The sequence below is a fragment of the Oryzias latipes genome, chromosome 15, assembly GCF_002234675.1.
Source record: "Oryzias latipes chromosome 15, ASM223467v1".
NCBI classification, from domain to species: domain Eukaryota; kingdom Metazoa; phylum Chordata; class Actinopteri; order Beloniformes; family Adrianichthyidae; genus Oryzias; species Oryzias latipes.
Window position 1 is genome coordinate 4,812,003 of NC_019873.2, and position 12,580 is coordinate 4,824,582.

At 42.3% G+C, this 12,580-nt stretch overlaps 1 protein-coding gene across 1 annotated transcript in view; it reads right to left on the reverse strand.

The window, feature by feature from the left end:
- atp6v1ba (V-type proton ATPase subunit B, brain isoform-like) overlaps positions 1–12,580 on the reverse strand; it is a gene marked incomplete in the record, with an annotated part of 39,373 nt that overhangs the window by 11,557 nt on the left and 15,236 nt on the right. Inside the window, 5 exon segments of the mRNA NM_001278849.1 lie at positions 46–185; positions 1,591–1,668; positions 2,373–2,466; positions 5,033–5,131; positions 5,219–5,274. Coding sequence (NP_001265778.1) covers positions 46–185; positions 1,591–1,668; positions 2,373–2,466; positions 5,033–5,131; positions 5,219–5,274 — 467 coding nt within the window.

Sequence of the window (12,580 nt, forward strand, 5' to 3'; positions counted from 1 at the left end):
CTTAACACACTAAACAGAAAGCGCAAAGTGGTGAGACACTTTCACCTCATTGTGGGGCAGTCCAGCAGCAGAGAAAATGGGAATCTTCTGTCCTCTGGCAATGCTGTTCATGCCATCGATAGCGGAGATGCCGGTCTGGATCATTTCCTCAGGGTAGATGCGGCACTGAGGGTTAATTGGCTGACCTATAATGAACACAAAGACTGTTAAGGGACACTTATTGAGGAAGAAAACAAATATTTAAGGTATATTTCACATTTTAGGAGTGTATGTACACGATAAAAGGCAGATTTATATGTCTACAGTTACAGATCAACCCATGTTTGTTCTTCTCAAAGACAAGAGTGCAGCAAACAGAAGAATGTCCCACTCTAGTAAAAACCATCTGTGGCACAGATCTAAACTTGTTTTCTTTCATTTCTCTTTGAAATCAATTGAATGAATCCATTTCACACTCCCTGAACTTCAGTTAATGAACAGTCAGCCTATTGACTGTATATGTGAACTGCACTGAGTGACTCCAAACATGAAGTACCCACTAATTTCTATAGAGAAATTAACAGCTGTTACTGAGTCATTCTATTGGTCAGAATAATCGTTCTTAATCTGATACCTTTTTTATCATCTTCTTCATAATCCTATTTTATTTCTTCATATTTTTTCTTTAGTTCAAGTTATTCAACTTACAAAACTGATTAATCAGATGCATCAATTACACCATGCTGTTCAACATTGGAGGTGGGGGCCCCACCTCCAATGTTCAAAACATTTGATTTACAGCTTCTTTCAGGCCCGCTTTCTTTATAGCGGGCTACATAGAACGGGCTTTCTGATAGGGGTGTGGCCTTCCAACAAGTCCACTCCTGTCGGGTGAGAGTGGTTGCCATAGAAATGTTTACACAGACTGACTCGAACTAAGCCCTGCTCACCAACGTCGTCTGGCTCTAACATGGCAGCGTATATATTGCCAAAAAAAATGGCCACAGAATGGACTTCCTTTGGTTGGAGCTGGAGGCAAGTCATTTTCTGAGGGTGACATCGCACTTATATGATCCAGTTCTGTTCAGCTACGTTCACACCAGCCTCAGAAAGAAGCGTTTAAGTCTACATTAAGGTAAATGAGCGTTTCATTCTTCAAAACTGTCCCATTCACGCATTGCGATGCAGGTTTCTACTGCTATTTTTGGACTCTACGAACACTTTTGACATTTTGCACCAAGCCTCTTCCAACGCAAGTGGCGGACATGCGCTAGTAAACTTTAGAAAAACAAAAACAATCTCCTCACTGGTTGTCCAGTGTGAACACAATGGGCTTAATGCACATTGAGGAACGTGCGTCACATGCCTGGTGTGAACATAGCATCATACAGTGAATGAGTCAGCCCAATTTTTTAAGTCTTGTTGACCTTTTTCTGGCTCTCTGATTTAGAAGGGCTTGTTTGTTTTCTAAATATATATATATATATATATATATATATATATATATATATATATATATATATATATATATATATATATATATATATACAGTTTTCTAGCTTGTTTGCCTTTCTACGACAGCAAGGAGAACAAAGGTGCCGAAGACTCAACCCATGATGTCCAGGTAGTCTTCAGCCAGGACATTCGGGCCACGGTCGATGGGTTTGCCGGAGCCATTAAACACTCGGCCTGTAAGGAAAAATGTCTGCAGTGAGTCAAGAGGAGCGCAGGTGTTCAGCAAGCAATCTGTCAGTTTTAAGTAAAAAATAATCAATCAAAACATAAAAAAAACAGCCTTATCAGATCTGATCTGCATCGTTTTCTGTTAGACTCTAAAAGACGTGGTGGAAGCATGCACCGATGGTTTGCTGCTGCTCCAAGTACAAATAATCATTAATTCAGGGGCACTCCTAATGATACTTCACAGGCGGAAGCAAATGTACTTTCTGCTTGTATTTAAATACAGGCAACCTTGTGCTGTACTGAGATAATCACATTGATGGAGATATTCAATGACATTCACACAAAAACCTATGGGCTTTTTTGTTTTTTTTTGCTCTTAATTAAAATTTGTAGTAAAATCAGTAGAAAGACAGCAGCACTTTTCTGCTTCAAAATGTTCATCGTAGCACCAGCAGAGTAAGGTGGTGGGAAACATCTGCTTCATTCGGGCCACAGCCAGTCGGTTTGGAGTAATCAGGGGTCCGCAAATCCAGGCCTCGAGGGCCGGTGTGTCCTGCAGGTTTTCCAGAAACCCTGCCTTCTTTGCTTCCGATTGGCTGGATCAGGTTTGTTTAGCCAATAAGGAGCTTCAATGGCAGGTTGGTTGGGAAACATGTAGGACACCGGCCCTCGGGGGGCCTGGATTTGGGGACCCCTGGTTTAGATCTTACCCAGCATGTCCTCGGACACCGGCGTGCGCAGGATGTCACCGGTGAACTCGCAGGCCGTCTTTTTGGCGTCAATTCCTGACGTTCCCTCGAACACCTGACGACACACAGAGAGCGCGGCCCGCATTATTGTTACATCACTTTCTAAAATCTTATCTAAGTTGCTAGATGTAATCTTTACGGAGATGTGACAGTCATCCTAGGGAACAGTTAGTGTAATTTGCCACTTCTGTTATTTAAGGAAGAAAACATGTATTTTGACATTTTAATGAACCTATAAACAAATCCAAACAATGACTTTACATGAAACCAAAGAAAACACCACAACGTTTATTGGTCTAAAATTCCAAATAACTTTATTTGAAAATTGTATATTTTATTCACAAAGGACTGTGCATCAGTCAAATTGTACACTTCTTTGCAAAGAGCTGGTATCAAATAAAAGCATCATCTTTTGTGGAGAACATCCAAGTTCCATTGATTTGTGTTGTTTTTTTTTGTGCCAAAGGAATTTTCTTTGTGCTTTTTTTGTATTGCATCTCTTGAGTTTTCTCAGAGTTTACTCAGAGGTCTGTTTAAAGCGCAGAGAGCATCATGAAGAACAAGAAACACAGCAGGCAGCTCCAAGATACTGTTGTGGAGAAATTTAAAGCTGGATTTGGATACAAAAAGATTTCCCAAGCTTTAAACATCCCAAGGAGACTGTGCAAGCATGAACGTTCAAATGGAAGAAGTATCAGACCACTGCAGATCTACAAAAACATGGCCGTCCGTCTAAACCTGCAGCTGAAACAAGGAGAAGATGATCAGAGATGCAGCCAAGAGGCCCATGATGACTCTGGATGAACTGCAGAGATCTACAGCTGAGGTGGAGAGTCTGTCCAGAGGACAACAATCAGGAGACGCTGCACAAATCTGGCCTTTATGGAAGAGTGGCAAGAAGAAAGACATTTCTGAAAGATTTCCATATAAGGTTAGCCAAAAGAAAAAAAAAGGGCTGCACGGTGGGGCAGTGGTTAGCCTCTCAGCAAAAAACCCCCCGGTTCAAGTCCCGGCTGGGGGACCTGAAACAGAATACCAATGGGGGACCTTTCTGTGTGTTCTTCCCTGTGCATGTGTGGGTTCTCTCCGGGGTCTCCGGCTTCCTCCCACTGTCCAAAAACATGTTTCATAGGTCAATTGGCAACTCTAAATTGTTGTGAGTGTGAGTGTGAATGGGTGTGTGATAGTGGCCCTGCGACAGACTGGCGAACTGTCCAGTGTGTCCCCTGTCTTTGCCCACACGTGGCCGGGATAGGCTCCGGCAGCCCCGTGACCCCGAAAGGGAATAAACGGCAGAAGATGAATGAGTTTGCCAAAAGCCATCTGGGAGACACAACAAACATGTGGAAGAAGGTGGACTGGTCAGATGAAACCAAAATCCAACTTTAGGGCAACGTTATGTTTGGCGTAAAAGCAACACAGCTCATCACCCTGAACACACCATCCCCACTGTCAAACATGGTGGTGGCAGCATCATGGTTCGGGCCCGCTTTTCTTCAGCAGGGACAGGGAGGATGGTTAGAACTGATGGGAAGATGGATGGAGGCAAATTCAGGAGCATTCTGGAAGAAAGTCTGCAAAAGACCTGAGACTGGGACAGAGATTTGTCTTCCAACCAGACAATGATCCAAAACATAAAGCAAAGTCTACAATGAATGGTTCACAAATAAACATATCCAGATGTTAGAATGGCCAAGTCAAAATCCAGAATCAAGAATCTGTGGAAAGAACTGAAACTGCTGTTCACAAACGCTCTCCATCCACCTCACTGAGCTCCAGCTGTTTTGCAAGGAGGAATAGGTAAGGGGGCCGAATACTTTTGCAAGGCAATGTACAAATGATCTTGTTTGCAGGAACAGGGAGACTGACACTGACCACTCAGGACTTAGATTTGGTAAAGATGACCATCAAGGTGTTGATGACCACAGGGGTTTGTGCTGTCCTGCCAGATATTGGCCTGAAGCCACATGGGGTGCGACTCAAGGGATATATCTGTGGAGTCCATTTTAAAGGTCTTTGTCCATCATGGTGAAGAACCAAAGTACTCTGTATGAGTTTCATCCAATTTTAAATTTTTTAAATTGCAATTGAGTTATTTGGTCACTTTCTTCCTAATCAACGAAGACAGTCTTTTTACTAGCTGTGTTTCCATTGACTATGAAATTGCGCAAATTGGATTTGGGATAATAATGGAAATAGACATATAAAAAAAAAAAAAAACTTATTTTATTTTATTTTTTCGTTTTTGTGCTTGGAATCGAGGAGGGAGCTTGTGGCTTGCCTTTGTAAATTCAAAGTCACACCTACAAGCTTTTTCCATCTGCATTGTTTCATCTTTTCCTGATTCACGATGATTTGAATAAAGAAATGCAGTTTTGAGCTTAATTTTCTTTATAGATGTCCTCCATCATCAGAAAATGCCACAAGAAAATGTAAAGCAGCTTTTTAGTCGTTGGTTTTCAGAATATTTTCAACTCAAACAGTTCAAACTGTCATATTTTGGACATCACTAATACCACCTTGAAAACACAAAGCCATAGATACACAGGACAACACCAGTGGGCAAATAAGCCCTTTTTTGACCATCTAAACCTCATGGCTCATCACACACCATTTCTTACCTGCACAACTGCCTTGGTGCCAATCACCTCCAGGACCTGCCCGCTCCTCTTGGTGCCATCCGGCAGCGTCAGGTGAACAATCTCAGCATACCTGGGGAACTGATTCAAACAAATCATATTATAAGGTGCAGGAGTGAGTCAACCTTTCCTTTTTTTTCTATGCAGCTTCAGAAGCAGCACACTTACCTTCACGTTGTCCAGGATCACCAGAGGTCCGTTCACTCCAGACACGGTGGAATAGGCTGAAACACAAGACAGGAACTTTCAAAGAAACTAAATTTCAAAATCAAAAAAATACAATCTACAAGAGCATCTGTGTCTTCTTGTTAAAAGTCTCACTCCGATTCATCTTTTGATCTAATTTACAATACCTTTTAACCAACTTAAAACATAAAAAATTAATTCAAATAGCTTTTAAGAAAGTGTTACTTTTTAGGGTATGTTTTTATTTTATGAGGAATATCCACATGGATTTCAACCAAACCTTAGCTGATGCAGCAGCTACAGCTACAGCTAGAGATGCCACAATTTTCGATGTTAAACCGAACTGTATGTCATACCATTGAACCACATTGTGGGGAAAGTGAATCATTCCATCTCTACTGCATACCGGCATGTTTACATTGAAAGTGTCAAACACGTAGTGCTAAAATTAAGAAGGATTTATTCTATGTTTCATTACATTACACCAGGGTTAGTGTCAGCCAACTAAAAGGTTTCTCTTTAGAGGTGTGGGGGAAACAAATCTGTGATTTATCGCGATATTTAATTTGGTCATAATAGTATCAGTTTAAAATGCTGTCAAGACAATATTTATTTAATCATTTATTAGCATCCTTCAGTTTTTCCACTTAAAACCCCGACGGTTAGTTGGCAGCACCGCACACTGAGCCTCTTTGAGCAGCTCTACACCGCATCAATGCAACAACAAGATCTCACGAGAAGCAGCTTATGTTGAACGCTAAATGTTCAGTCAGCCTCGCAGTTTTTGTTATGAGACATGTACTACTCAGTTTTTACCTGGGATGGGTACCGAACCGAAAATCTATGCCGCATTGCTGCCAGTACCATATGAAAAATGCGGATTGTGGTGCTTATAGTGGCTCCAGATGAGAACAAGTGACACGAGAAATATTGGGATACGTTTCCTATTGTGAGATGTGTATCGTGATTTGTATCGTACCCCTGGCCAATACACAACCATAATTTTCTTAATAGTTATTTGGTTATTAGCTCATTAAAATAATGATTTTTCTGATTTGTTGTTGTTTTGCAATACAAATGTCATGTATCAAACTAAAACCCTGACCCAAAAATTGAAATTTGAACCAATTTGTGGGGAAAGTGAATCGTTGCTTCCTTAGCTACAACTACCTGCAGTCCCAAGGGAAGACCGTTTCTGTTCAAAATTTCTGTAATTTTCTTTTTTTGCCTTCATGTCTTCTGCATTAAGATTTAATCACAGTAAAAAAAACAAAATCCCATGTTATTTACTGGAGTAATGCGATACGTCCGTCTCCCCACAGCATTTCAACAGCACGTTTTTCTCTAATCATCCAACAGCTGAGGTGGCATGAAATTCGGCTTCCACTTAGTGATGATTTAACCACAGCTCCCTCCCCCTGCACATCTGCAGACCAGGGAGGGGTAAAATCCAAGGACATAAGACTGAAGTAGGGTAGAGGTGGGGGACTGGCATTGTTGGGCTTGGTTTTCTATCCTCGTCTGGTGTTTCTCTTTATGTGCAACCCATCAATCCTGGGGCTGATATCAAAGGCACAGGGAAATTAGAGCAGACTGGTACGGACATAAAGCACTAAAGCTTAGTGGGGTGCATCCACTATGCCTCTAATTAGGCATGGGCCAACAAAATAACCTGTCAATGCGCTACAGTATTGCTGCCATTTCCTAAACACACCTGCATTTTACCCTCTATTAGCCTGATAGGCGATGTGAGCGCCTGAAAGAAAAAGACAGAGAGAATGTGTTCTTGCATGGATGGAGAACAGATTTGTGGTGGAGTGGCTGAAGGACAGTGGCAGCTCAGAAAGTGGGATAAATAACTTCTTAAGAATCATAATAATAATTGTTAAGACATTTTAGAGTTTAGCCTGTTTCTAGAAAAAGATCCAGCCCTTAGCAAAATGATTTCTTATTTGTTAACAAACCACCTCATCTTTTCTAGTAGCTCTTTGATTTAAATGACAACCTTAATTGAAATGGGTAAATAACAAAACACAAAATCTTTTATTGATTTCCTATAACATTTTATGAATATATAAATAAATATATATGCAATATATATGCTCAGTTGGTAATGTGCAGGACTGTCATGCGAGAAAACCGGGTTCGATTCCCAGGGCGGAATGAACAACTAATGGAAATAGCAATGACAATGCAGATGGGTCAATTACCATGGAAATGGGCTAAGAATGGTGAGCAATTAACATCACCCAGTGAGGGTCCTTGGGAAAGACCCTTAATGCTACAGCCTACCTCACAACATGAGAGACAATGAACCACATGTCATGCCAGCTCAGACGTCGCCCGGCCAAACAAGGTCTGTGTCAGGTGCTGAGGGACCAGAGCACCCAGATGGAAAGTGGGCTACTGGAAAAAGACGGAAATGGACTAGATGTGAGAACAAGGTTCTGTTAGAATGCTACTACTCAAGTAATCCCACCCAGAGGGGTTACATGCAATGATTGTGGAATGAATGGATGCTTCGAAACCCACAATCAAGGCTAACTGCCAAACAACTGGCAGCCCAATGCTCTAACATCCACAAACGGCAACTCCTATCACAACTTGAGATTGTAGCAATACAATACAATACCACGGGAGAGCCAGAACAGCAGGTCAGACAGGAGACTATACCACACTCCCACCCTGAGCTTGGGTACACAGCCCCAACAAATACAGATATGCTAGTGTCTAGAATGAACACTAGGCAACCCCGATACCAGCTACAACGGTTAAGTTATGTACCGCCTGAAAGTCTAATGGAAACTCTGAATGAAGCATTGAGGGCAATTCCTACCACAACAATCACAGAAACCAACGAACTGGTTTACACTTCAGCAGCAGTGATCCTTGAGATACTTGGCTATAAGAACAACCATGGAAGAAAACAATACCCACCATGGAAGCAACGGTTAGAGGCCAAAATCAAGGCAACTCGGAAGGATGTGAGTAAGCTGACAGAGGCTCAAAGAGGTACAATGAGAAAGCAAGTACCTAATAAATACAGCCAGATGCCCATACCTGAAGCACTGGAAACTGCCAAACAAAGGCTCCTAGCCTTGAGCAGCCGCCTAAAGAGGTACACAAGAGACAATGAAGCCAGACGAATGTTCGCAACTCAGCCTGTAAAAGTGTACGCTCAGTGGCAGGGTCAAAACAGCCGAGCAGACCCACCAAGGCTGGAAACTGAACAGTACTGGAAAAGCATATGGGAGAAAGAGGCAGCACATAACAGCAATGCCCAGTGGCTGGTCTCTCTGAGAACAGAACATAGCAACCTCCCTGAACAGAATCCAGTATCCATCACAGTGGCAGACATCCAAGAAAGAGTCTCAGGTATGAACAACTGGACAGCACCGGGCCCTGACATGATATATGCCTACTGCCTAAAGAAGCTTACTGCACTCCACGAGCGCCTGGCAGCACAAATGAACCAGCTGCTAAGAGATTGGACTCACCCCGAATGGCTAACGGAAGGGCGAACGATCCTGATCCAGAAGGATCCCTCAAAGGGTGCAGTCCCATCCAACTATCGGCCAATAACCTGTCTGTCCACAACATGGAAGCTCATGTCAGGCATCATTGCAACCAAGATAAACAGGCACATGGATCCATACATGAGCAACACACAGAAGGGCATTGGTAGAGACTCCAGAGGAGCCAAAAACCAACTCCTGGTTGACAGAACAGTCGCTCAAGACTGCAAGTCACAACACACCAACCTGTGCACAGCCTGGATTGATTACAAGAAAGCCTATGACTCAATGCCACACACATGGATCACTGAATGCTTGGAGCTGTACAACATCAACAGGACTCTAAGAGCCTTCATATGAAACTCAATGAAGCTGTGGAAAACCACCCTTGAAGCCAATGGGAAGCCACTTGCACAAGTATCCATCAAATGTGGGATATACCAAGGTGATGCTCTGTCCCCACTGCTGTTCTGCATAGGTCTGAACCCCCTCAGCCAAATAATCAACAGACTGGCTATGGATACCAACTCAGAAATGGGGCCAACATCAGTCACCTCCTCTACATGGATGACATCAAGCCATCTGCTAAGAGCGAGCGTGACATTGACTCCCTGATTCACACCACCAGGATCTTCAGTACTGACATTGGGATGTCATTCGGGCTAAAGAAATGCAACCAGATGGTGACAAAGAGAGGCAAGGTAGTCCACACAGGGGGGGTCTCACTCTCAGAAGGAACAATAGCAGACATTGAGGACAGTTACAAGTACATTGGAATTCCGCAGGCAAATGGCAACCTGGAGCAGGCAAAAAGGAAAGCTGCAACAGCTAAATACTTCCAACGAATAAGGCAAGTCCTGAGAAGCCAGCTCAATGGCAAGAACAAGACCCGGGCAATAAACAGCTACGCACTGCCAGTTATCAGATACCCTGCAGGAATAATAAGATGGCCAAAAGAAGAGATACAGACCACGGATGTTAAAACACGGAAGCTCCTCACCATGCATGGAGGGTTCCATCCCAAATCCAGCACCCTGAGACTGTATGCTAGCCGCAAGGAAGGAAGCCGAGGACTAGTGAGCGTAGAAGCCCCTATCCAGGATGAAACATCCAAGATACATGAGTACATCAAGCTCAAGGCCCCAACTGACAGTGTACTCAGTGAATGTCTCAGGCAATGGAGAGCAGAGGATACAGTGCTGGAGGACAGATCCTCATGGGAGGACAAACCCCTGCATGGGATGTACCACCGGACCATAACTGAAGTGGCTGATATCAAGAAGCCCTACCAATGGCTAGAAAGAGCTGGCCTACAGGACAGCACTGAAGCGCTCATCCTGGCAGCTCAGGAACAAGCCCTGAGCACCAGAGCGATAGAGGCTCAGATCTACCACACCAGACAAGACCCAAGGTGTAGGCTGTGAAAAGAGGTGCCTGAAACAATCCAGCACATAACTGCAGGATGTAAGATGCTGGTAGGGAAAGCATACATGGAGCGCCACAATCAAGTGGCTGGAATAATATACAGGAACATGTGTGCAGAATATGGACTGGAAACCCCAAGGTCAAAATGGGAAACACCTCCGAAGGTGGTAGAGAATGAGAGGGCAAAGATCCTGTGCGACTTCCAGATCCAGACTGATAGGATGGTAATGGTGAACCAACCAGACATTGTAATGGTGGATAAAGAACAGAGGAAAGCCGTTGTGGTGGATGTGGCAGTGCCATGCGATGGGAACATCAGGAAGAAGGAACATGAGAAACTGGAGAAATACCAGGGACTCAGAGAAGAACTGGAGAAAGCCTGGAAAGTGAAGGTGACATTAGTGCCTGTGGTAATTGGATCACTTGGGACAGTAACCCCCAAGCTGGAGGAGTGGCTCCATTAGATACCTGGAAAGACCTCAGACCTCTCAGTCCAGAAAAGCGCAGTGCTAGGAACAGCTAAGATACTGCGCAGGACCCTCAAGCTATCAGGACTCTGGTAGAGGACCCGAGCTGGCAGAGCATTCAGAAGGAGAAAACCCAGCATCTGGTGATGTCCATGAGTTCAAGACTTCAGGCTGTCACTGCCAACAAAGGGTTTTCAACCAAATATTAGTGATGACCATTGTGTTTTCAGTTATTTCATTTGTTCAATTACTTAGGAGCCCATTAAATGAAGGTATTGTGTTTAAAAAATGCTTTAGTTTTTCACATTTTTATGCAATCTTTTTGTTCAACACATGGAATAAAAGCTGAAAGTCGGCACTTCAATGGCATCTGAGCTGTTTATATAAAATTCACTGTGGTAATGTACAGAAACTAAATTAGAAAGAATGTGTCTGTCCAAATATTTATGGTCCAGGGCTCGACATAGCCATTTGTCCGCTGGCCCGGTCCAGCTCACTCGAGCAGTACGGACCACAAGACTTTATTTTTCACTTGTCTGCTCGGGCCACTAAAATACCTAACGGTTAATATATTTGTCACCTTTTTCAATAAAGTATATTTTGCGAAAACGTGTAGATTTACCTCGTCTTCATCGCTTTGAAAGTTTGACGTCTGCAATGATTGTTTTGGTCACGTGGTGCACACGCTCCCCAACAGCGAACAGTGTTCACTCTCTGCATCCGTCGGAGCAACTTAATGGCGCGAAAATAGCTTGGGAAGTTGGACAAGGAGACAACGAACGCACAAAGATGTTTCTCAAACATCCCCAAGATGGAGTAATGGGTGGAATTAGTAGTATGGACAGCAAGATATTTAAAGAATTCATTGAAGATAAAACTGCATGCACTAAGCTTTAAGCTGAATGTCAAAGAATCAAAGGCAACTCCAAATACCTGAATCTCAGACTCAAATGCAGTATAATGTCAAAGTACTTCATTTTTTTTTTTTACAACACTGTAAGCAGTATTTCTAGTCAAAAGCTGAAAGATCTCAGTAATTTAATTTTGTTTAATTTTTCAATTATTTAATTTAATTAAGTAACTAAAGTAACTAAAAAGTAAATGTAACTTTGCAACTTTAAACAAGTAACTCTGCAAATTTGAACAACATAAAAGTAATTAAGGATCTAAAAAGTATATATATATATATATATATATATATATATATATATATATATATATATATATATATATATATATATATATGCACCTATATCTATATCCATATCCATATCTATATCTATATCTATATCCACATCTATATCTATATCCATACAGTACAGACCAAAAGTTTGGACACACTTTGTCATTCAAAGAGTTTACTTTTTTTTAATGACTGTGAAAATTTTAGTGTCCCACTGAAGGTATCAAAACTATGAATTACCACATATGGAATTATATACATAACACAAAAGTGTGAAACAACTGAAAATATATCATATTCTAGGTTCTTCATAGTAGCCACCTTTTGATTTGATTACTGCTTTGCACACTCGTGGCATTCTCTTGATGAGCTTCAAGAGTTAGTCACCTGAAATGTTTTTCACTTCAAAGGTGCGCCCTGTCAGGTTTAATAAGTGTGATTTCTTGCCTTATGAATGGGGTTGGGACCATCAGTTGTGTTGTGCAGAGGTCAGGTGGATACACAGCTGATAGTCCTACTGAATAGACTGTCAGAATTTGTATTATGGCAAGAAGAAAGCAGCTAAGTACAGAAAAACGAGTGTTCATCATTACTTTAAGAAATGAAGGTCAGTCAGTCCAAAAAATTGGGAAAACTTTGAAAGTGTCCCCAAGTGCAGTCACAAAAACCATCTACAAAGAAACTGGCTCACATGCGGACCGCCCAAGGAAAGGAAGACCAAGAGTCACCTCTGCTGCGGAGGATAAGTTCATCC